Raw genomic sequence first — 26,875 nt, 5'->3', positions numbered from 1 at the left:
TCAAAGAATAGAGTAAATATTAGGATTTATTTGATATTTTGATGGCAATTGGAACACTCTTCCGCATCAATTGCATCATGGGAAAATAACAAATGGCTGCCGAGGGCACCTAACATGGGATCGTAAACATGATGGAGGTCAATAAACCCACGATGGGTACTTGCGATTTATCGCAGTCCTCAAGATTTAAGCATGCACATTAATTTCAATGTTTTTGACAAATTTTTGTGACTGAACAAAATGGGAATAAAACGGAAAGGTAAGCTGAACAGGTCGCAACGAACGTCTTATCCTGTAAACAAACTTTGATAGCAGTGCGGACATCGAGTTCAAGGATTAATGAAGAATTTCAGCTATATTGCACCATGCCAGTTTACTCTAACGCAATTTTATCCGTTATATGTTTGCATCTTTTCATTAATTACAAAGATTTTCAAAATCCATTTCTTTTAAATTATCCTGTCCTTAGTCTGCACCACATTTTACTTAATTTTTCTATATTTCAAGATACATACTCATTCACTAGCATAAAAGAATTTAAATATTTTCTTCTTGTAATGCCTTTTTGCTATGTTGTACATGGTTGTATGTAAGGTTGAAGAACATGGCTATAGAACTGTTAAGCATGTCTTTGATCATACTATTGAGATCCTGCACTGCAAATGACATTAGGGTACTTTGGTGATAATGCTGAAAAGTTATTTTAAAAACCCTCAGAATATTAAAAACAAGGACAGATTTATTCCATCTGCATAAAAGATATTTTTCTTGTTTTGGTTTTGTTTTTTTGTTTTTTTATTGCTCTAGGTAAAAAGGTCAATTTTAAATTTTTCTCCATGAACAGATACATATCATGATATCATAAATTTTAAGAATAAAAGAATCTCAGACATAGTATAGATACTGGTGTGCTACCAGTTCTCACGGAGTACCATTTCTTGCCAGTGCAATTTTACAACATTTTATCAACACATAAAATTACGTATGAAAATGATGTAAAAATGCACTGGTGAGAACTGGTCGCACACCAGTAAACAATTTATTTTTATTCAGAGAATGGGATTATATATAATTTACCATGAATTTCAATTAATTTTGATAGATTTCCAGAAGGCTGCTGCTTTCATTAACGAGTTTCTGCTGAAACTAAATGAGGATGCAGAAGGTTCAGAACTCAGAGACACCCTAAATTTAGCTCTCCTGCATATGCAAAAGTATTATCGAAAGTTACAAACTAGATCACATGAAAAGAATGCAGAAAAGACACTTTCACTCACAGCAAGAGGATTCAGTCCTATGACACCATTTGTTGATGCTCCGGATAAATTTCAATGGAAGTGGGTAAACTTAGACAACCTGAAAAATTTGCAGGGCATTATGACAGATGAAAGTATGAATATCACGACACTGCCCCACATAATGCATGCTGTAAAACAGAAAGATTCAGATTTACTTATGGAGCTTGTTCAAGGAGGTAGGATATTTTGTATGATAAGATTGATTGTTGCAATATATCTCAATCAAAACTTTAATTTCAGTAGGCATAAAGTGCAGGAATTGATCATTATCTAGGATTAATTTTATAATAAAATTTTCCTTCCTCAAAACCTTTAAAAAGAGAGATGTCATCATGAGTAAAAAACAAATATTTTTGATCAATAGATATTTAAGCTGTTACCAGTATTACCAATATATGTAATAATATTACTGTAATATGATCTGTGGCATTAAGAATTTATGTTCTCTTGTGAGAGCATGACCATATTGATCATAGAGTTATCATTCTGTTGATCATTGCCCTCTCAACACAGTGCTCACGTGACTGCTAAGACTAGTGGGACCCTTATTAGAAGTTTGACTTTAATTGCTCTTGTTTTTATCACAGATCTGATTTGAGAAAATATTTTCAATCATTTTTCCAGACCCAAGCTGTATTGATGAGCAGGACGGCATAGGAAGAACAGCACTCTTCTATGCTGTACACTTTCATCAAAATGAAATGCTGAACTATCTCCTGGAAAATGAGGCAGATGTTAACATTGCTAGTCATGGTAAAATGCTATTTTTTTTTTTAAATCCCTGAATGTAAACACCATGCTATTTGACAAAGGCATTTTGTCTGTTCAATTTTAGCAATTCTTTTCATGAAAGAGAAAGTAAATTAGAATTTTGGCATTATGCCATAGAATTTGAGAAAATTCATTTTGCTTTATTCAAAATTCATTTAAATGTATGATCGAAGTTTGTTAATGACGCTCTATAGTAGTTTATATTTAATAATGCCAAATTATAATGGAACATCAGATTTTTTACAGAGTTAGCACAAAGAATGACTATGAAACATGATAATGATCAGAATTTTGCATGAAAACCATTATGCTTTTAGCTTAATGAGAGAGTCGGCCAGCCATGTACAGTGGATCTTTGTGGCTGTATGCATTATTTATGAAAGATACTCTTGATAAGTTTATTATGAAATCTGTATCTGATTTTTCACTTAGATGGATCTACAGCACTTCACCAAGCCTGTCACGATGCTAACCATGTGGCTCTCAGCCTTTTACTTCAGTACGGCGGAGATTTCACAATTCAAGACTCGCACGGTAGAGCACCCATACACTGGACAGTGACGACCAAGTCTACAGAGTGTCTGAAGGTATGGGATAGTAAAGCTCATATACTCCATGTACTGTTTGTGCATTGCAATGCAAAAGACTTAAACTAAATTAATACTCTAATGGAGTGGTAATCGCCTGTAAAAGCTGGATGGGTCATGCGTCATGAAAACGTGCAGTTATTTCAGAAGATATTAGCACATAATCATTGAGTGATTGAAAATACTTATATATTTATTATTATTGTTTCTTAATGAGGAGATAAACGCATTGTCATTAGGTACTACATGCTGATGTCACTGAGGCATTGCCTTTGAATGTCCTTTCATTCATGGATTGTCGTTAATTTTCGGTTACAGTACTTAATTCAGCACAATGCCGATGTCAACATCCGTGACAAAGATGGCCTTACACCGTGCATGTGGGCGTGTCGACTGGATCACATCAAACACTTTGAGTTACTAAGTAGCTCCCCAAACTTTATTGTGGATGAAGCTGATGGCATTGAGAGGGACTTGAATGGCAAGACGTGGATGCATTGGTCTGTCAGAAGAACAGAACCGCTGGAGTGCCTACAGGTAGTTTTCTCTCTTTCTTCTCTGGTTTCGTGATTTTCTCTCTTTCCTCTCTGCTTCTGTGAAAATGATTTTCCTGACAAAACTACATATATTATCAATAAACACCACACAACTGTAGCAAACTTTAGGGGTTGTAAAAAAATGACAATTTTCTATTAAAGTTTAGAATAATGAGGTTCTTTGTACCTGCAATTGCAGGTATTTATAAATAAATTTTATATCAGACAGGAAACAATTACATTTCAAGAACAATTGTTCTTGAAATGTAATTGTTTCCTGTCTGATATAAATTTTTGTTTTCATACAGACCTTACTGACCTCAGAGACTGCAAAGATCAAAGATGAAAATGGTAAAACTGTTCTCCTACTGGCTGCAGAAACAGGTAATTTAACCAACTCATATTTGATTTAAAATTGCTTACGGGACCCGACACAATAAATATACAATAAAGTTGTTTTATGTTATGGAGTATTAAGGATTTTAATATAATATTATGTGTCCTCTACAGGTTCATTACTGGCCTGTAAAATAATTCTGGACATAGCTGGACGACAGCGGGTGGTGGACCGGGACAACAATGACCGATCAGCCTTACACCTGGCCTCTATCAATGGACACGGGGATGTCATCAATCATCTGTTAGACTATGGAGGTATGTAGTATTAGTTTGTTGCTAAGTCTTTGATGCTTGTGAAAAATTTGATTCCTTAACTGATGACTAAGTGAACTATAAAGCAGTTGTTCTATTAAACTTTAGGTAAGCTGAGTTCATCTAGTCAGTTTGACTTGAGATAACTGAAACAATTCTTCAGTTTATTTACAATCGAAGAGATTTAGTAATTACAATTTTATTCGGCTTTTCTAGACTCATTTCCAAAATACTACACCAATTTTTGAAATATTCTTATAGCAAACAATTGTGTTGACATTTTTGTTGCTTCCCACATTTATTTTTATGTCAGAAACATTATATAGGTATACATTTTTTTTTCAGCTGACTTAAACTTGCTGGACAAGTTTAATGCCACAGCTTGGGACTATGCCAGAAACAAGCAACTCCATTACTGTCAACTGATCATCATGTCCCACCAGCGACAACGCCTCCAGAGTAACCCCAGCACCCCCATTCCTAACCGCATGGGTCTGTCCATGACCAGCTTCAATGGCTTAGGAAACGGGGATCTGGACTATGAATATATGATGGTGAGACAGTGCAAATATGTATGAACCCAGAACATTGAATATTCAGTGAGAATTTAAATATGTACTTTGTGAAAGATTCTAGATTTACATGTAAATTAGATATGTTCTTTGAAATCTGTTAAAATTGCAATTAAAATTTTTTTCCCAAGAAGTATTTTTTAGTGGTAGAGATTTCAGTATCATTGATAATGTTTTTATGATTCTATTAACTTTTATTAGATTTTCTCTGTAATGAATTTATGTTTTTACAAATTTGAATTACAGGGTAGCAGACAGAGCACTGATTACAATACCCCCATCACTCCCCCACACCCTCCCAAGCGACCCAGAACCATGTCCACCCCACGGACACCCCTCAGGCGGTCCCAGAGTTTGGGACTGTCAGAGAACAACCAGTCCTCCAACTTCATGGAGGATAACCGACAGTCGTCTAGTGCAGGGGGAGAACTCAATAACAGGAGGAAAGAAAGGATAGAGGTAACAGTGTTCCCTCTTTTTAAGAGGGCTCGATGGTCATGGCCATATTTTAGACTGTATTGACCTTCTGTAAAAGAAGAGCTCTATAGAAGAATACAGGAAAATGCCTTAATATTTGGATTTTTTCTTTACTAAATATTTGTTTTTAGCTAGAGACATCATATCTATAAAAATTAAGGAAGTTCTGATTGCTAATTTGTTGAACACCAAGCCTCCTTGAAATAATTGTTTTACTGAAAAGGGTTGAGGAGATCAAGTCACGTTTACTTTTTGGGACTTTGAAAATTATTGCACAAATAGAAAAGATATTGTTTTGATTAATCTATTAAAAGGTCCTCTTGTAAATATTGCAGGTTCAGCTTAACCATGGCAGAAGAGGTATGATGAATGGGGAAAGCCAGTACACTAATCGAAGTCATCGAGAGGACATTGCAATGATGTCAGATGATGAAGCTGTGCAAGGTTAGGATTTTAAAAAAAAATTGCAAATAATCCAATTCAAAAGGCATTGAAAAAAAATGAGTGAAGATACACTAGGTTAATAATTATGTTCTGATGGAATTCTTTTATTTTTCTTGTAGATGAGGAAGATGTGGATGGAGTGAGTGTAGGAGGGATGGATGTGTCAGACATTGAAGATGAGGAGCATGATGGCATGTCCATGGCTTCACATCAGACTGGGGGTCATGCTAGTCAGAGGAGTTACAACAGTCAGGGATCACTACAGCCCCGTCCACCCCCGCGATACCCCCACCAACCCAGCCCACCCAAACAACATTTCTCTCAGACTCAGGTAGGAAATGTAGCTTCTCATGGGAAGTAACTCTGTTAAGCCTTATTGCGTTGGCATCTTGATCTTGCTGTTTGATTGAATACCAATACTCAAGATTGCTGCATAAAACTCTGTAATACATGTATAATTATGTATAACAGTTTAATTTTTTATACCACTATTTTACCTCTTTTCCAGTTTTCCTTAAAATAACACTTATTTTAAGTGATATTATAGATGCAATTTTTGTGTTATAGAGTTTTTTTAAAATAAATACTTGAAACATATTTTGACCATCCCAAGAAGAATGTCATTGTACAAAGATAAATTGGATGAAATTTTAGGAAGGACCTTTGACCAAACAAAGGGAAGAAAACCAAGATGGCTTCCAAGTGCAGAGAGGAATGCAACCAAAGCCGCCTCCAAAATTTAACCAGAGGGTGATTTCTCCTCATTTTAATCAGAATGTGAGTCTGCAAGAGACTTTTCCCCCAAGTCGACCTAGGCCAGCCCCCCGTCAGGCCAATATCTACAGACAGAACCCCCCTAGACCCCCTCCCCCTAGGAGGACTCCCTCACCAGTGCGGCCGAACTCTGGAAACAAGGACCAGGACCGGGGAAGTTTCAGTCCAGAAAGTCCAGAGCAGAACTTTTCCAAGAAGCCCTCTCCTCCAAGCGAGCAGAACAGGCCAGACTCTGGAAGCAAACCTCCAGGTTAGTCTTTTAAGATTGATCTTCACCAATAATATTGTTGTTCATCTGAAATGTATATGTATTGTTTTAATCAAGTAACACTAAAATTTCCAGTACAATTGACATTGAAATTGATAAGAATGAAACTTAGCAAACAATATTATCAGTATTTTATCACTATGTTTATTAGGAACTGATGTATAAAATCCATTTACAAACAACAACAAATAAAAAACAACAAAGCATTGAAAAATTAATTCACAATATTTGAATATGTTTAAGATCAGACCAAATTGGGAATTCCTGTATTTTTAGGTGTGGTTGAAGGCAGAAAAATTCCTCCCCCAATGCTCACACCTTTGGAGAATGCTCCATTGCCACCTTCTTTCAACTTATTTGAAAAGAAAGAACGGAAAAAGAAGAAGAAGAAACGTGAGAGGGAGAAAGAAAAAGAGAAAGAGAGAGAAAGTGACATAAAATCTCCACCAATGGATATAGAGCCGCCCAGGGGATATGCTGCACCCCTGCATCCCCCACCCTCAGCTAATATACGCTCTCAGCGAGCTCAGTCAGGGATTCCAGCACCAAGATACTCAAAACAGCAACCTCAGAGGCACGAGTCACGGTAAGTTGTCCTTAATCAAAGTACTGAGAGTACTGACATGCACAAAGCACATGTTCATGATCACATCTTGTTGAATATGGTATTGAAAGTAAATATTTTAAAGCTGCTTGGTCCAATTTTATATCAAATTTTATGCACGCTTTTAAACAATGGTTTTGCTAAGTATATGTATAATAATAGACTTTGCAGTCAATAAAGCCAAATTTCAATGAAGAAAAATATGTACAAAATTTGATAACAAAACAAACGACATAAAAGGGTACCGCATTATTTCGCTTCATGTTAAAGTTCACCCCTGACAACGAGACGGGAATGGTTGTATTACGACTTTGACATCGCTTTAAATAAAGGTCGAAAAGATTAGACAAATTACAAATAAACAAGTGTACATTTTGTTTGCTAATATTTCTGAAGTTTGCTTTCTTTACAATCGATGCATAGCATGCCGGTTGAATAACCCCAATTATTCGGGGGACGAAACCAAACGGTTTCCTTTTCTAAACATTCCGGTGATGCATTTTGGTTTTTTTGTTTGCCCAAAAAGAAATTATTTTTATTTACTTTGAATATTTCTAACTTTGAAAGGAGACTGACTTTGCTATTGTAAGTAGGAGAAAGTCCATAACTCTCTAAGATAAATGGTTTGTATAGAAAAAAAATTATACTGTAATAACAAAAAAATCAGACCAAGGAGCTTTAAAGAATTGACCTGGTCTCAAATGATTTGCTTGGGAATTCACTGATTATTTACAGATTGTTTTGGAATAGAAATTCAGTGATGTAACATATAGTGATACCAGTAAATGCACTGAGCTGTGCTGTATGCTTATTACCATGATATTTGAATTGGCATGTATGATACTTTTCTCAGTCTACTGAAAACAACATGCATAAATACATCTCCTACTTGTTGTGTTAACTACCATTGAAATGACAAAAGTGTCATAAATTATGCAAGTTAATTTCAGGAAGTTTGTTAATGTCACAATGCATGACTGGATAAGTTTTCTTATAACATCTAAAACCCTTTACTCATTTGACGGTCATGAATTAAACATAATTACAATTACATATTCCTTTGATGCTCATCCTATTAAGGGTTTCTTGGCAGGAAACATCAACAATGGAATTATACTTTGAGCATTTTTTTAAAATTCCTCATAATATAAAGAGAAAAATACATTCTGTTGAATCAATTACGGGCATATCCGTGTGATCAGTTTTTGTGCATTGTCTAAAACTCGCTTGTCCGTGGGGTTGATTTATCTAAGGTTTTTTTAATTAGTACATGAACTCAACTTGAAAGAGCGTCAAATAAATGGGAAGATATATTTAAGATACAACATAAAAAATTCAAACTGGAGATATGATTCTGCAGTACAGTTACTGGTTTATACATATACAAATACGAGACTCTTCTAAAATTTAGTTCATGTAGGACTTTTTGTAGGTCAATCCCTGTTTAACCAACAGTATTTTTATTGCTCGTTTATGAGGAAAATAACATTATTGGGACATTCAACTAGGTACCACATGTAGATCATAGGAATTATCATTTGGCAGTCGCATTTTACAAGATTTAACTAAGTATCTTTTATTAAGAGATTAATATTAGAATCAAATGAGATGAATTCATAATTTTCTTTGATCTCTCTCAGAATTCCTGAATGCAGAGTTCTTGAAATCTTTTTTCCACTGTCAGTCATTTGGACTGACAACCATCAGAAGTTTGTCAGTCCAGACTGATTTCTGTCAGTCCAAACATTTTCAATAGAAAGATAAAAAAACTACATGTACATGTATATTTGCCTTCTAATTTCTCTCATTTTTATCTTAATTGACCTGATTTCTCCTAACTTTCACATTCTGGCTCCTGATAACATTCTTATTTACCACTTCATTAATTATTTTAATTTCCTTCCATCTCTCATTATCAACGTTCATCTTGTTCTCTCTTTCTCGTTCTTTTTCTGCACATCTCATATGTATCTAGGGCTCGGTTGCACAGGCACTTGTTTCTGAGAAAAAAATTTACTCTATAGCATAATACTATAGGGTAAATTTTTTTCTCAGAAACAAGTGCCTTTGCTCGGTTGTCAGATAGCGGAGTTCTTATTATTTCCCAAAAAAAATTATGAATGATTACATTGGGATTTGTGTGTGTGTTTTTCTGTGTATTGCAATAAAAACATTCACTGAAAACCCTGTTTCGGTGTATGCAATGTACATTGAAAAAACGTACAGAGACAACACTCGCCATCTTGGATTTATAGGGGGCCCTCAGTTCACGCTATGTTTGAAACAAGTTCTCCAATTTTTCCCATGATTTCTGACGAAATCTAGGTTGGAAAATTATTGAAAGACTTCTTCCTATTGTCTGACTACATCTGTTAGCTGCATTATAAACGCACCGTATCAATATGTACGAAATTATACTAGCCAAACTTATCGAAAGCAACGGAAGTAATAATTACTGAGGTGTTCCGAAAATGTATGATAAGTCTAGAGAGAGCGAAAAAACCGCGAAAAACTCCTCTAGATTTATCGTATGCGTTCAGATCTCCTCAGTGATTACAAGGAGGCTAGGGTTTTTCATCATATTTCTGTTGCTTTTGTACGAAAATTAGTTATATTTTCGCAAGTTACTCTGTCCATAACTACCGGTCATTTGGACTGACAGGCAACCTCAAGTAATCGGTCCTCGGTTATTTTTATCGGTCTTGCCGACAGGACCGAAAGATTTCAAGAACTCTGTGAATGGTCTCTGCTTTCTGATACAAAATAAATTTTTTTAAATAAACTACTTGCTATTGGAAATTGATTGTAGTGAGAAGTTCTTAAATCACAAATAAAAATAAATGATGTATATATAAATGCTTGGTTTACAATATAAGCTTAAGCAATTTTCTAAAAATGAAATGTTTTGTCCAAAAAAAAAAATCCTCATGTTCTTTTTAGCATATCGTCATGGTTTCTATGAAACTTCCAAAATGGCATTGAGTATAAATAGAAATGTAAGAAGGTGAATATTTTGTTGCAGGTATGTTGATGAGAGTATGGATGAGGAATACCGAGAGGACACTAAGGGCCCCATGGTGAACGGCCATGCTGTCCCAGTGAGGGAGTCCCCCCACAAACCATCCCCCTCCGTGCCCCGCCTACAGAGCATGGACAGTGAGGACTACCCAGAGGAAAACGGGGACACAATATTACAGGACATCATCAATGAAGAAGATGACACTGCTGGACCCCTGATACCTCCACCCCAGGGATTCCGAAGCCCGGGTCATGCCCAGGGTAGGGCGTTGTCCCAGTCAATCCCTCAGGTAGGCATCTTGCTATTTTTGTTTCTCAAATACCTGTACCTATTATTATCTTACATGTATATACATCATACAGTTTTAATTATCAGTATTGATTTATATTTCTATGTAGAATATTATGTTGTAATTTGATAAGAAAGAGACATCCATTTTGTTTATTGTGTTGTCAATAATTTATCATAGCCTCTCAAAGGTTAATATTAAGCACTGTTACAAATGCACAAAAGGTCAGTGTTTTGAATTCTAATTTTAGATTAAATATCTGAATTGGGAAGCTTACTGATAATTAATAGCATAATTGTGGATTTTGTGAAGTCCCATAATACAATCTGTCATATCTTCTTTCAAAATTGTCTATTCATGAAAATAGGTACCGATGTTATTATAAAATTCTGATTTTCAATGAGATTGAATTATTTAATATGAATTGTGTGTGTTGTGAAGATAAAGTACGGTACATGAATTTGAGTTGGTTTTAAAATGGATACAGAAAGCTTTCCTGGATTTTTACTTTCCATTTCCTTTTTATCAATGTAAGAAAAATTTCATCACAAAACACTCCAAGTATCATTGAAATATACTTGTCTGTCAGTTGCAGATGGTTACCCTCACAGTGAATACAACTTTCAATTCATTTCCATTTGCTACAGACCTATATTTCATAAAGCCTTCATATTTAGTTGTTGATTGATTAAGTAGGCAATATTAGTTTTTTTGTAAGCCTCTCAGGATATGTGTATTTTATTGTGTGTCTCATGACATACCAAAAGTTTACAAAATCCTTTTAAATACTTTTCTTCAGAAATAGATTGTTTGTTTTACGTAACTATATGTTGAAAACGTTCAATAAAATTATCTCCTCGTTTATTCAAACGATTTCACTGATGGGGTTTACATTCAAGCTTATCAGTTTGTGTACTAAGTAACCTGTAAAAAAGCCAGAATATTTATAATTCCTTTCGACCTTAATTTCAATCTAGACCTGGCACACATTTCACACAGTCAATGAATACAAAACAAGGTCTTTGTTTCTTCTCTAAAGTATTTTTTATAGATTTAAAAAAAGGTTTGGATATAATGAAAGTACTGAGGAAGGAAAAACACATTGCATAAAAATAAATGTCATGAAGTTTGAAAATGGTCAATAAAGCATTCACTTTCAATGGAATTTTCAAATGCATGTAATGCAAAAAATATCATTGAAAAAATACCATGAGACCTAATATGACTTGTAACACTTTTGTCAGAGAATTGTGTATGTAGAGTTTTCTCTGTTGCTTTTAATATATCTGCAATACCCAAGCAAGACTTCAATATCATTAAAACTTACAGAAATTGAAATTCTGTAATGTCAGAGCACATCACAAGTACATTTTATTAATTAACATTGTCTTGTTGGCATTTTAAATAGGGGTATTAGGTAGTTTGCAACACAATGTTCTATCATGGAATATAACCAATGCTGATGTTTTGCACTTTGTTTATATAAGGATGAAAATCTCACTGAGAAACCAGCAGAGTAAGTGACCTTGACCTTTGTAATCAAGAGCATGTTTAGTGTTGTTGCATGACCAGTGGCAGGGCTCATTTTTTTGGTGTACATCATTGTGTAGTGTGTAATATCACTAGTACTACTGTCAGCTGTATAATGGACACACCATCACTGCCATGTCAAGGCTTATTGGTGTATTCCTTGCATGAATCCTTGACAAAAAGTCACTTTCATTTGTTTAAAAAAAGTCAGGGTTGTCAAAAGATAATTGATAAAAATGAACAACATGATATGATATGAGATTCACCATAGAAATTGCTGCATTTTGTTTGGGATCGGTTTGTACATTGTATTAGATGACTGCACAGACAACAGGTTAAGAAGTTTACATACTGGTAGTTACAATTTTAAAATGATAATGAAACATTCAGCAAATTGTCCTGTTTCATGTTAATAATTTAAGAGTCTAAATTTATAATTAATTCCCATTACTGATTTGGGGGGTTTTGAAAAATATATGAGTATAATACTGGTAAGGACATATTAACTCAGTGTTGGACAACAGGAAGACCTATGTGTGCCCAAAAGTCCTGGAATATTGAAGCATATGTAGGACTTTTACCAGCATTTGGTGACATTTCAATATGAAATGAAAAAAATCTTGACAGGTGTGCTAAACATGCAAACAATCATGTAAGAAATAATCAATCAAAATTATTACATTTTTCAAACTAATTGATATAGTGGTATGGTTTTTGTTTTTTCTTTGTTTTGTTAAAAAATAGTTTGGAACCGTGATATCAGAACACAGTTAGTACTTTTTTTAGTCCATTTATTTAAGAGTTAGTGTGCGGGACCATTACAATAAGCCTTGACATTGTGAAAATGTAGACATACTTTGAATTTACTAATTATTTTGTATTACTCAAGATCAGTATCATATTCAGCTACATATATTTTCATGACAATAATCAACCATACTCCATATTTTTAGTGTACCTGGTTTATGTATCCATGGTAACATAGTTTTTCTCATATTTATTTGTACTTTGAGGGAAATGCTTTTACTAATGGGATACAGTCAAACTTTGATATCTCGAACATATGTAAATGGTATGCAGTATGGACTACAGTATACATGGAAATATTAATTTTATTTTCGCCCCTTTCGCCCTCGTTGTCAGCGGGCGAATTTAAGACTGGGCGAATTCCAACGTTCCAAGTTATCTCTTTTATAATACACAAATTTAAAACTGGGCAAAACCATTTGCAAGTGTTCAATGGCGAAAATAACCATGTACCGGTATACAGTATGTTGAAGTATATGTGTTCGAAGTCTCAACTAGTGTGTCTCTCTGTTTTTAAACCTCATTATTCTACAGACCTTGGATATCTCGATGGTTTTCCTATATATAGACCTATTGAGTTCAAGATAACAAGGTTTGACTGTTTGACTGACAAAGGTCAAGGGCATGCAAATTCAAGCAATCTTATGAATTCAATCGAAGTTAATGTAACAGCAACATGATATTCATTGCAAACTTGCCAAAGAATTTACGATTAATGTACCTTTGACCAGAACAAAACCCCCAGTTGAAGAATGGCAAAACACTGTTTATTTTGAATTGAATTAGAAAAAACAAAATGTGTCAAATCTAATCAGTATTTGATTATCCATGAATTACTTTGCACTGCTATCTCAAGTTAAGGTCTGAAAACAAAAACAATAACTGGATAAATGTTTGGAGTAAGCCAAGTATACTCTTTACTTCTTTTATGTGTGCAAATGGACAACTAAGCAGTGACAATTTTTGGGAGCAAGCTAGTAAACATTTTATCTACCAGAATTTTCATTCCTATTCTAGCAGTTATTTTTATCAAATCTGTTGTTCATCACTACTCTCTTGTATAATACACAATTATAATCATACTAAAAAGTATACAGGTTGATTATTAAATTCTCTCTGAATATAAAAGAAAATCCAGGACCAGGAAGTGCAACGCACAGAGTATACAATAAGCCAAATAACATGATATTGTATGTGTTTATAGTGAAAGTCTAAAAAAAGTCTGTTGGGAAAACTGATTTTGTAAAATGAAACTAAAGGAGATATACTGTTAGATTGGTTTGTTAGAAATGCAGTTCTGAAATAACAGAGAAAATCGATACTGTCAAAATACCGGTATACTCATTTGGAATTAGTTTTCCATTATTCTTAAGAATGAAGGTTAGAAGAGATGATCATCCATTGTACCAGCAATACATGTGGTAACATTCATGGTAAAATATAAGGATTGGAAGCCTGGGTGTATTTAAGTAATGATCCATTAACTATTATCTATTAAGTAGCCACAGATATTTTTCATATGTACATGTTTTATAAAGTTCTAACCAATTTGATTATCTACTATGTAATCAAAGCTAGAGTTGTTGATATATAATTAGAACAGACTGCAGAAACTGGTGCATTATACTGGGCCTTCAGTACATCTTGCTTTTAAGTCAAACTCTTTGAGTAGAATCATAAATGATGTGTTAAGGGAGTCTTGTAATTGTTTGTACAGTACTTTATACTTTTTTGGTTCTGTAGTGGGAGCATTATTCATAAATCAGAGTGATTTTCATACATAGCTTTTTAATTGTGGCTAAAGTTGGGGTGAATTAGCTTTATTTCTGAAAAAAAAAATGAACTAAAACTTTCTTTTTACAGTATTAGATTACATGTATATATATTGAAAATAATAAAGTCATATATTGAAAGGTCATCAATATGGGTATATAGTCTGTGGTGTTCATTTCTCCAAGAATTCTCATGTATATGTGTATGAATAATTATTACATGTATGGCTATTTTTAATAATGGGAGTATTGAAAATATGCATAATTTAATAACCAGTGAGAAACCAGTGAGAAATCTTGAGTTTTCCAAAGCTTTTGTACATCTGTTGAATCCACACTTTCAAAAGGTCATGTCACTTAAAATTGGTTGCCATCTTTAATTGCAGAAACATAAGATGGAAAGACAAGAAACAACCTGTAAGACACCAGAAGATTTTTCTGCAATTAAAGATGACAACCAATTTTAAGTGACATGACATGATATAATAGCTACCCATAATAGAAAAAAAAAATGTAAAAAGCAAATGAACAGTATTTTCACAGAAAAGGAATAGCTGCATTTTTTCTCTTTTGTCATTTGGGTTGACCCCACAAAAAACACAACTCGATTCAAAGTGTTGATTGTACTATTGTAAGAGTAAAATATACTGCTGCTCTTGATGTCTTTGTTAGATAAAGAAATTTTATAACATTTTCATTACATTTTTATTACATTTCTTGTATATATTACATTTTGTTTGATGTTATTGTAGGACGGCAGAACCGCCAGAATGACCCCCACAAGTGCTAAACCTCCAATCCCCTCCGGCAGGAGCAGTGCCCGTAGCAGTACGTACGGGAAAAGCCCCTCCCCCCACACCAGACGTTCCCGCCCCCCTACTGGTCGATCATGACCGCCGTGCCTCACCGATCAACTGTGATTTATCAAATCTGTTCTCGTGTATCTTATTTTCAGCCAGAGTAGAAAGTGGAGTTAGGTATTTTTTTATACGTCAAGTAATGTGAAGTGCAGCTTCCATTAAATTGTAGTCTGTGATATAAAAGATATGTATTATACTGTATATATTCTCAATTCTTTAATTTATTATTGGTCTGAAAAAGAAAAAACGAAGAAAATTTAGAGCACAGTTATTTATTATGTGTGGGTGTCGAGAGTGTTATCGGAGAATACATGTACATGTTTTGTGCAACTTAGAGAGGTTATCGTAAATATTTATGTGTATTTATACATTTTGACTTTGATTGATGAAAATACATTTACTATGTTTATAATAAATGTCTTTTATAAATCAATGTGTAATAGCTAAGCTTACTAGATTGATTGCACAAAGTTGGAGCACAATTAAACAGTTAGAAACAGAAAAAAGAGAGTTTTCTTTTATAAATTTTTTGGGTCAAAAATCAGTTATGTTTGACAATACATGTATTCATAAACAAAATTGAATTTGGGTAAAAATGTTTTCAACTTAACTAAGCAGTAACCAGAATGTAATTAACTTTTGATATATTCCTGTTTGTCAATGAAACACCAGGTAGTGAATTTTTTTTTTAGTCACTGTGTAAACGGTATGCATTGTTATATTATAACATGAATACATATTGCAGTCCCTCTTTTTTACTAAAATTTATTTGAATGTATGGCAAATTTTATTATAGATATGAAGAAAAGTTTGTATTTATTGTAGTCATTAAATCCGTCCATATGTGTTATATGTACCTTGAAACGTTTGTTCTAGGTATTTTACAAGATGTGTTATTTATTGCTATCTAGTTTTGTATTCAAAGTTTATTACATTCCTACATTTAAATGTAAAGCCGTCCTATGTATTATTTTGTTAATTTTTCTTTTCTTTAGTCTTTTTCTGTTTCTTCAGTTGTATTTTGATTGTTGCACATGTTAATTAGTCACTCATAGCAACTCCCACTCCATGAATGATGAAGTTTTATTCATTTTCATTTTGTATTTAATTAGAAAAAGAGAAATTTTAATTGTACTAATTTGCAGGACTCTTCTGTATTCACCCTACTTGCGACTTGTGTCTGTTATTTAAAAACAGAATCAGGAAAAATCTAGGATTAGACAATGCTTTTTCATCTTATTCGATATTGATTGTTCAAAAAAGCAGATAAAACATTAAATTATTTATCAAGATTTGCTTTGTAGCAGTTCCATTACTTCAAAATTCTCTTTGGATTGAAATAAATGCATAAAATTTGGACATGATAAGTTTAACTCAGTGATAAAAAGGGGGGCATTACATGATTGTAATAGTTTTTTTTTTTATGAAGGGAGAGTGATGTAAGTTAGGTGAATATGGTAATTGTCACATTAATATAAACGATTAGATTTAGGATGGAGGTAACTGGTGTCTAAGGTAGTCGGGTTCAAGTCTGTTAAGCACTGACTCATACTTCTAGAATGGTATTAGATTTTGCAAGCTATAGGGCCTAGTCCTCTTTAAGCCATTGAAAAGATCAAGTTCTCGTGGTCTTTTCACTTTCTTGTACAAATAATTTTGTCTGTCAATTGATGTAGAAAAAAATCTGTGATATTATACATTTCTTTGTTTTTTTGCATATTTTAGTTAAACTTTTGTATTATTAAAGGGCCATCTTTTTTGAAAACTTTTAAGTCATATCAGTATGTAAAATTATATACTAGTATAAGATATATATATAACAAAAATGAGGAAAGATAAAGTAGATATATTATGTATACATGTATTTATATACAGGTGAAATTAGTCATCAAAGATGTGATTTTAGGGGCAATTGTACCAGTATTCAAATGCTGTGTTAAACTTAATCCATGATATATTATTTTTTTTTTATTGAAAAACTGTTTGTGTATTAAACATTTTGATTTTATATTAAAAAGGCAAACTTTAACAGAATAGCCACAGATGACGGTTTTCTTTTACCAGCAGGAGAAATCTCATTCAATACTGTTACAATACTAAAACTTTTAGGCATCTATAAAAATCTATCATTATGTATTCAGCTAAACTCAATAGGTTAAAGCAAATGTTTATTATTTTTTAGAATAGCTTAAAGTATCAATATGATTCTGGGCTGTACATTATTTAATAATTTAATAACACAGTATTTGAACACGCCCAAGTTCCATTTTTTCTACAGTTTTTATTTAATTAATAGTTTACAAACTCAATAATTCTATTGCAGGGGTATTCGGTCAATTATACATATTGGGGGAAAATATGAAAAGAAATGTATGTATTTCTAAAGAAAAAAATGACCGTGCATTATTGGTTGATTAATAATGCAGATTTCAGGAATTACGGAACCCCAGGGTTTGTTGACAGAAAATACCTTGTTCCCCAGAAAACGCTCTTCTAATCTGATATTAATGGCAAAATGAAAATGCCTTTTGTAACCTCTATATAATTACGATGGTTAGTCTCTTGTTCAATCTATGTATAGATAGCAAATATTCAATTAAAATATAGATCACTTTTTTAGCGAATTAAAAATAAAGAAAATAAATGGTCTTGTTTTTCTTTTACTTTTTTTCTCTCTCTCGTGAATGTATGTGTAAGTGATCGATACTGTACAATATCAGTTTTGACGTTGAACTACAAATAACAAGGCCCGAGTTAGCTTGAGTGTCTGCTTTGTAGTGATTTAACTTAAATCAATGAGTATTAATTTTTTAATGCCGCTTACTCTATCATGCCTCACTTTCATCTTTCGAAATCATATTTCTATCTGCCGCTGAGAGAGCAGGATGGCGGAAAATATTATCAAAATTAACGTTGGAGGATTATCTTTCGAAACCAAGATTTCAACTCTCGCAAGATACCCGGACACTTTGCTGGGAAGACTTTCGCAAAAGTCTAAGTTTTACGATAACAAACGGAAATGTTACTTTTTTGACAGAAACCCCAACATTTTTGTTTCCATCCTGGATCTTTACCGTACAGGATCCCTCCATTTTCCCTCGTATCTCTGTGGAACTATCATTCAAGATGAACTCGAGTTTTGGGAAATTTCGCCCGGACTATTGGGTGAATGCTGTTTTGAGCAGTATCTGAAATCGGAGGGAGACATGAACTCTACTCGGACGCTGAGGGAGACATTTGAGCATTACGGTCTGGATTACACGGATGAAGAGTGCCGCACAAGTAAACGGAAACGAATTCTTCGGAAAATTTGGCTGCTCCTAGAAGAACCATCTTCATCTAGACTAGCCAAGGTCATTCTCATTCTCTCTCTCTCTCTCTCTCTCTCTCTCTCTCTCTCTCTCTCTCTCTCTCTCTCCTAGTGAATTCCAATTGAAATAAAGTCTAAAAAGTGTATTAAGAGATGAAAAGTCGTCATAACGAGACGATTGAAAGTAGTAATTAAAAGATGTAGAGTTATTTTGACGATATAACGATATTGTAAGTCCTTATGAGATACGTCGTAAAATACTACAGAAAAGGTCATTACGTGTATGACAGTATGTCCGTGAAGTTCATTAAGGAACTCGATATTAATTTTGCTTGGAATGACAGCAGAACAACTTCTATTTAGAAGAAAATGGTAGATAATAGATATCGTTGATTCTAGTATATATTTTTGTGAAGTTTACGAGCATGCAATTCGATTTCTAGTTCTGCGTCGGATGTTGAAAGCAGACGGCAGTTCGGGTATAAGTACTTAGTATCGTGCTGGACTTCGTGTGTCATAGGATCACTTTAAAACTTTCTAAGGGACAGGAAGAGGAAACAATTATATATATAAACCGTACATTATTTTGCAACTTTTCTTTGTCATTATGTCACGTTATTATTTTATCCCGTTAATAACGACTATCAAAGTATTTTTGTTTCCACGTCACGACTTTTTATCTCGTTATAACGACTTTTTTTTATTTTACCTTTATCGTCGGCTGAACTGAAATCAACACTTTGGTTGCTTAAAAATGTATACAAATAATTAAAATTATGAATATTTACTCTCAAATTTTTCGCCTATAGCTTCCTTGTGAATAAATACCGGTAATAGCAATTGGGTTTCATGTATTTATATAATGCAATATTAACATGAATAAATTGAGTTAGGTACGATCAGTATTTAAAGATAAAAATTAAACAAATAAATTTACTTCATTTTTTTTAAATGGACAAATACAGTAAAAGATATTATATAGACACTCGTGTCCACTGAATACAATTTATAACTTCCGTTTTGAACCGGCGTATTATTAGTTTTGCATTTTCGGACAATACATAGGAGCACTTGTAAATATTTCGGACAGGACGATCAAAAACAATTGATCTGCTAAACAGTCCGACTATCTTTGTCCTTTAATGGAACAAAACTGATATATTTTATACCTATTGAGTATTTACATATAAATATTGGTATACTGAAAACAAGGTGGTATTGGCTACGATCTTTTTCATACATGTACCTCTATAAGTCCGTTTCATGTAAACCCCCCCCCCCCCCTAAAAAAAGGGGGGGGGGCGATATGAAAATAAAATTTTGATTTTAAACTTTAGTTTCCTCATTTAAAATCAAGTATTCAGCACGTGCACATGTACGAAAGATGTTGGAGCTCAAATATTTTTGCTACTTAATGATGAAGTTTTTTTTTGGTGTTTTTTTTTTTTGCAAAAATATGTTACCTTTATGCAATTAAACACTAAACGTTCGCGGATTAATGCGAAACTTAACATACAGCGACCATGTCAAGAATACGAAAAAGAAGTTGTTAGGTTTTTTATAGGTGTAATCGGGGTTTTTTTCTAGTCACATGCCGAAATTCGTATTTCTCTTTCACAGAAAGATATAAATTATTAGCCTTTTTTAATCATTTAAAAATTATATCAAATAAAAAATATCAAAGATGATACAGAGATAAAGCATGCACCATTTTACATTTTTTTAGTTTGAACAACGTGTTTTTTTTGGTGATACACTTGGTTATGTACATTTTTCCAAGTGGTCAAGAATGGGGGGTGGGGGCGATGCTTACTAGTATTTTTTTTTTAAGTGGAACGCTCTATATTGCAACACATTTCGTACACTGTGTGCAAAGTTTAGTGTTTATTTGCGCAAGTAATGCGTTTATTTACGAAAGTTGCGCGTTTATTCGCAAAAAGTTCGCGTTATGTCACAAAAAGAAAAAAAATATCCCTACGAAAATGACCTCAATGGGTTTTATGTGTACATTGAATCAGTGAATTTTATTTAATCTGAATTAATAATTTGTTTAATCTAAATTTAATTCAATTTACATGTATCAACTTTCCTTCTTTTATATCTTCTATTCTGTTTCCTAATTCATAAATTACATTTGAATATAATTGTCTAAGAACAAATTTTTTTAAGTTGTAAGTTAGAACTAGCATTCAATTATCTTTATTTACTTGTATGTAAACATGCAACAATATGAAATATTGTTCAGATCAATTAAAACCCGTCTTTTATATGTGATGATGTCTGTGAAGTCTACTTAGATAACAGATCATCAAACGAACACCTCCAAATCGAAAGATATCGTTTTTTCTACATTTTTAATAATGTAACAATGGATTGTAATTTCAAGTAAATTTATGTGTTTAGCAAATGCACAGTTATGAATGAAAGGATTGGTTTATTTTTTTAACTATTGCACGTTTTAATCACGGAACAGTAGGTGTTCAATTTACATTCATGAGTATATGGGTGTATAGTTAACAATTGTTATTAACACGCACGGCCATAATTTGTTTTAAAGCAATTCATCGGCAAACATTTTGCTACGAAACCCGAGAGCGTTAAACATAAAAGATATCGTTGAATTAGCATAACTTCAATGATGGTATTTTATAATGACCTTTGATGTTGTCATTTTTTCGTTATAGTGTCAAGTTTTCACAGGTGTTTACAGTTTACAGAATTTGTACCCGATCCTATTGTATATACCATCTTAACAATAGAATATTTTCAAACCAACTATAATGACCACTTTTATTTTAGATAAAAGCAGCGCAATAAATAAATAAATAACAGATATATAATTAATTAATTAATACATGTAAATAAATACTACTGTAATAACAGCAATTGGTCATGGACAATGAGTACTAGATAACATCTAACGACGTTTTCGAGACAGACCCGTTGCATATAGTAAATAAAAGAAACCAAAAATAGAATCCCATATTTTTAACTTAATCCAATTTTAATCAAATAGAGATTGAAAGCATTTCTGAATATTTTAAGACCAAGAAATCATGTTGAGTATCAAACTTTTCAACTTCTATTCTATTTCATTAATGTATTCTTCTCATTAGCGATGTTCTATTCCGATCAATTCTATTTTAACCCAAAGTAATGAAAAGAATCCCCTTCACTGCATTGGAAATATATTTTACAGGAACCAAACTTCCTGCTAAAATTTTTGTTTTGATTGGGGAAAATTTCTTTTCTTTTGTTGAGTATACATGTAGAGATATTTCGTGAATTGATAAATCTGTTCATAGCGTATACATATATACTTTTATATCTATTCTCCCCATGCATGAATATGTGATGGTTATCCCGACCGGTTCATTGGTTTATTTTATCTTTATGTTAGATTTGATATCGTCCCGACCAACATTTTCAAAGAATGATTCCTTAATACTTATATTTATATTATATTCAGCAATTATACGTTTGAATATTTAAATATAAATAAACCCCGCTTGCGCCCCAATTACACGTTGAGTTTATTGGATGTATAGTACAAAAATTGATTCGTAGTGTTATCATGTTGATGTGTGCAGGCAAAGGCACTGGAAAATGTTTACATTTTCATGAAATGAGTGTGTCTTATAGCATGCATAACATGTGCTGTACATGAAAAAAAATACTGGTTTTAAAATGTTGTTTTAAAGTGTAGAGATATTCGAAATAATATAAATATAAGTAATAAGAAATCATTCTTTGAATATTATGAGGTGATAATTTCGGTCGGAGCGTGGTCGAATCTATCATAAAGCCCTTCGGGCTTTATTGGATTTGTCCACGCTTTGACCGAAATTATCACCTCATAAAACTCGATCAAAGAATGGTTCTTTATTCCTTAAATAATTGAACCTTTTCCCTTGTTTGCAAATCGAATGCATTGTAGAATTTCACGTCTCTAAGGTATAAAGAAGTTTGGGATTGTATGCAATACGTTTTCCAGATGATTGTGTTGATGACCTTACATCTAACCAACATTGACACAATTTATAGCGTGTGGTTCAAATTATTATAATTTCAATCGCCTTATTTCAAAGAAATAAATGAAATATTAATATCCGTAATGATACAAAAATATTTCCTCTGAACTTCCTGAAATCTATTTATTGATCAGTATCTAGTTTATCTCTTCATATAATAACCTATGTTACGCAATATATGGCGATATTTGAACGAAACCCGAGGGGTGAACTTGAGTTCGTTTGAATAATAAATAATGCATATTGTATAGTAGAACTAAAACGTGCTTGATATTTCGGTGAATTTTGTTTTAAAAAAGTATATAATATTTATAAACAGTTTCACCTAGGGAATATCATACCGGGAAAAAATTTCAATGAATATTACCACATCAGTAACTTGTTCAGAACAATGGCTCGGCCGGCGACGTCATCTTTGCCAACGAAAGAGATACGTACACAATCTCGTATGTACATGTAATAAAAACACCCCTCCTGTTTTGTGATGGGATATGATTTTTATCCAGCGAGCTGTGCGTTTTCTATTTTCCATCTTCAAAGCCCTTTTTTCAACGTTTAATCCCACAGGCCTATGACGTCAAATCTTTTTCTTAAAACGAACAAAAAGTATTAGGGGGGAGGGGGGGGGGGGGGTCCGTCTAGATCCACGCATGGTTTTTTTATGTTTACATTTTCTAAATCACCGTGTTTAAAATTTTACTTCTGTTACATTTCCTAATTTATGTTGGGGTTTAATATCTTTTATAGATAACCAATTACTTTAAATATCTTGAAGGTAGTATGAAACACCGGTGAAATTTATTATTTGAAATATTTTCTCAAATATACACAAACTAATTGCTTAATATTATGTAAAAGTTAATTTCAATCCATTGTCTTAAGAAATATAAAATAATAATACCAATGAGTTACTCAATGCAGAAAAGAAACCTGAGGTATTTGGTGATTTGAAAACCTACGATTGAATGGTGTTTATTTGATTTTTGTAAAATTTGGCCTTCTATCATAAAAAAAAGTAAAAAGTGTTCCTTTCATAGTAAAAACCTGAGATTTATACACATCTATCACCATTGTTCAGACTTTATGTCTATCAAATTTCAAGGTCATTTCAAAAGGTCAAATATGATGACGTCATCAAAGTTTTTTTTTTATTAATTAACACCTCAGTCAAATATACTTAAACCTCAATGAATATAAAACCCGCCGCCGTCAAATTTTCATTATTTTGAGATATAATCTAATAACAGGGTCATGACAATCATACTGTTAAATTTTATTTAAATTTGAATTTTAGAGACCGTCAAGTGCTGCAAATCTTTGTTTAAGATAATTTACAAAAGCTAGATTTTACATTATATTCCATCAGAATTTACCTAAAGTTATCAAATGGAATTTATTTTAGCGTCTGCAAGTAACAAAAAATGTATCCTGTATATAAAGCAACATTAACAGTTGGAATATCTTTTTTTTTTTTTAAATTAGCATTGGCATAGCAAAGGACCATTTCATTTTACACTACAGTGAAAGCAACCCCAAAGGGTTGATTTGAGGCGATGTAGGCAAAAATTGTGAGGTCGGACCTCAAATATTTGTAGGTTTCATGAATTTAAGGAAAGTGTTAGCTTATCTTTTTGCGTTTTACCTTCATTAGGGATACGTTCCGTAAGAATAAATGGCTTATTTTTTTAAGCCGATATGTATCCGTTATTTATTTCATTATATTTTAGAATGTTCACATTTTGCAAACGATAGAAAAATGTTTTATCTAAGAAATACTATGAAAACCCAAAATATTATAAAATTTAACGAGCTGATGAATACTTATGATGTAGAAAAACTAAAAATATTGTCAAGATTTGTTAAGAAAATTTTCTCAGTCTGCTCTTCCTAACACAAACCTATACAACCTATTGTATTGTTCAACTCAACTTTAAAAAAAATCTTTATTACTACTACTGTACATCATGCATGTGACCCTTGACTGTTTTTGTTTTCATTTGTATATACTTTTGTTGAACTTCTTATGCCAGTGAACTGGTCTTGAGCGAATAGAGGAATTGTAATATACATGTAATAAAAAAGCACCTTTTACGATATTTAAATGCAATACAAAACGGGCTGTTTAACTGTTCGATTAATGTGCGTTAATTAGTATAAAAAAGATAGTACACTTATCAAAATATATATTTGGTAAAAAATGTTAATTATTAAAAAAAAAATTTCAGAAAATGACAAATAATTATAAAAAATGCACGCCAGAGCTACGTCAACTTCGAACACAAAAAATGAAATTAAGCACAACCCATCAACCATTTTTCAGGACCAAAGAGAGTATTTACACGACGATTTAAAGAATATGTTTTTGATACCACGTGAACATTACAGCTAAATTTCTATTTCAGGGATTCAATTTCTTCTTCTTGACAGTTGTCGTAATTTCCATGGTAACCTTCGTCCTTGGATCACACCCATCCTTCAGAGAGAAAAAACTGACACACAGCTATCTCTTGTTCATCATCGCGTACTCAAACATTCGATTCTTTGATGAACTAAATTTGCAAAACCCGAAAGAAGTCATGCTTGGAACATCATTGCCGAACCAGGCAATAAGGGACTGTGAAATTTTCACCTCGGTTTTCTTCACCATAGAACTAATGCTACACTTCATTTCTTGTCCCAGAAAGACCCGATTTTTCACGTACCCACTGAATGTCATTGACCTTCTGCTGGTAATTGCCATGTGGGTGACCTATGCCCTCGAACAAGACTTGACCTTACTAGTGACGACATATGAACTTGTGCAGTTTTATTTGGTGATGAAATCGTTGTTTGTGTTGCGTCTTTTTCGAGTTTTCCGCCTGATGAAACTTTACTCAGGCTTACGAATAATGATCATGTCGATCCGCGCAAGCCTCAAAGACCTTCTACTGTTATCGCTGTCGTTTCTTCTGGCGTCTCTGTTCTTCGCCAGTTTTATCTACTATGCAGAATTCTATGTGACCGACACGTTTCCAGACATTTTCATAGGAATATGGTGGTCGGTGGTAACTATGACAACCGTTGGATACGGCGACATGTTCCCAAAATCGACCTTTGGTTACTTTGTGGGTGGAGTCTGCGCTTTCTCGGGGATGCTTATTTTAGCAATGCCGGTGGCAATTCTTGCAACGAACTTCAACGATTTGTACCAGAAAAACAAATTGCGTGAGATGAAACACAAACTTTTACAAACCAAAAGTAAAAGAGAAGAAACACTACACATCCACGTTGCAACTGTTTCTCCTATTGAAACTCAAGGAAAACGTCCTGCCACAATAAAGTGCAATTGGTGATGAATTCAACGGTTTGTTTTTGTTTATGAAATGCAATAAAATTAGAAGTTGGTCAACGCTGTTTTTCATTAATACATGCATGTACTCGAGGTGGTATGGGACACCTGTCGATATGAATGTGGTTAAAAGTACATTGTAATCAAATACTTTCACCGATTTAGAAATTTCAAATTTTACAATATTTGACCCCAAAAACCCCGTGTTTTTTGAAATGTTTGGAAATGTAAAAGATATAAAAGCCCCAGCGGGATTCGAACTCATGACTTACATATTCGTAGTCAACGATCTAAACCATCTCGTTATGCTGTTAGATTACAACTTGGGGAAAGATAAAAAAATATAAAATTATATTTGTTTTTATTTTTTTGAAAGGAAGTACGTCACAATATGGAGGTGTCCTATATTACCCTAAGGCCCAGTATCATGTGAAGAAGTGATCAATGGTGAAACTGTAATAATGCACACTTAGTATTCTGATAACCCTTTCCTTGACACTGGTACCCAATAGGGAGTTATTTTCAAGTTGTGGGGTCATAGATAAAATGAATGCGTGTCCACTCACTACTCTGTGAAAAAGTTGACCCTTTGGAAAGGTACACAGTCAACAGTATACAGAACAAGATGGGACTGTTTAAAAACTTCGAGATATCCGAGTATTTGAAAAATCGAGGTTAAAATAGTGAAGAAATAAGTGGTTGGGACTTACAAATCACGTAGACAAATCAATTGTATTCGAGATATCAGTGTTCGAGATACCAAAGTTCAACTGTATATGTTTCAAAAACATTTCTTGTTTTTTATTAAAGTATTTTAATTTTTTTGTATATTAAAAATATTGAATATAAATTCTATTTTTATAAACAATACTACATTTCGTTTATCTCACAAAATCGAAATGACCTGAGTAAACTTACTTCATATTTTGACGAATACAATCATAACA

General features: G+C 33.1%; 2 protein-coding genes across 3 annotated transcripts; both read left to right on the top strand.

Moving 5' to 3' along the window:
• The first annotated feature begins 61 nt into the window (after positions 1–61).
• Positions 62–17,903, top strand: LOC105326210 (espin). Of its 2 annotated transcripts, XM_011426094.4 has the most exons (16): positions 62–259; positions 1,103–1,474; positions 1,923–2,051; positions 2,502–2,656; positions 2,975–3,193; positions 3,501–3,576; positions 3,703–3,846; positions 4,189–4,397; positions 4,662–4,874; positions 5,228–5,336; positions 5,456–5,667; positions 5,991–6,360; positions 6,655–6,964; positions 10,005–10,290; positions 11,778–11,806; positions 15,152–17,903. In XM_011426094.4, the coding sequence occupies exons 1-16, from the start codon at positions 241–243 to the stop codon at positions 15,171–15,173; spliced, it is 2,874 nt and encodes a 957-aa protein (XP_011424396.3). In that variant the 5' UTR covers positions 62–240; the 3' UTR covers positions 15,174–17,903. The 2 variants fall into 2 exon arrangements, with proteins under 2 accessions (XP_011424396.3, XP_011424395.3); XM_011426093.4 differs by lacking the exon at positions 11,778–11,806 and having other exon boundaries at positions 63–259.
• Positions 17,904–18,087: 184 nt separating this feature from the next.
• On the top strand, positions 18,088–25,978 carry LOC105326223 (potassium voltage-gated channel protein egl-36). The gene is made up of 2 exons (XM_011426124.4): positions 18,088–18,612; positions 25,003–25,978. Exons 1-2 carry the CDS (start codon positions 18,145–18,147, stop codon positions 25,930–25,932), a joined length of 1,398 nt encoding a protein of 465 aa, XP_011424426.3. The 5' UTR covers positions 18,088–18,144; the 3' UTR covers positions 25,933–25,978.
• Positions 25,979–26,875: the final 897 nt, after the last annotated feature.

Source organism: Magallana gigas, chromosome 3, assembly GCF_963853765.1.
Source record: "Magallana gigas chromosome 3, xbMagGiga1.1, whole genome shotgun sequence".
NCBI classification, from domain to species: Eukaryota; Metazoa; Mollusca; class Bivalvia; order Ostreida; family Ostreidae; genus Magallana; species Magallana gigas.
This window is presented reverse-complemented; position numbering and strand designations above follow the sequence as displayed.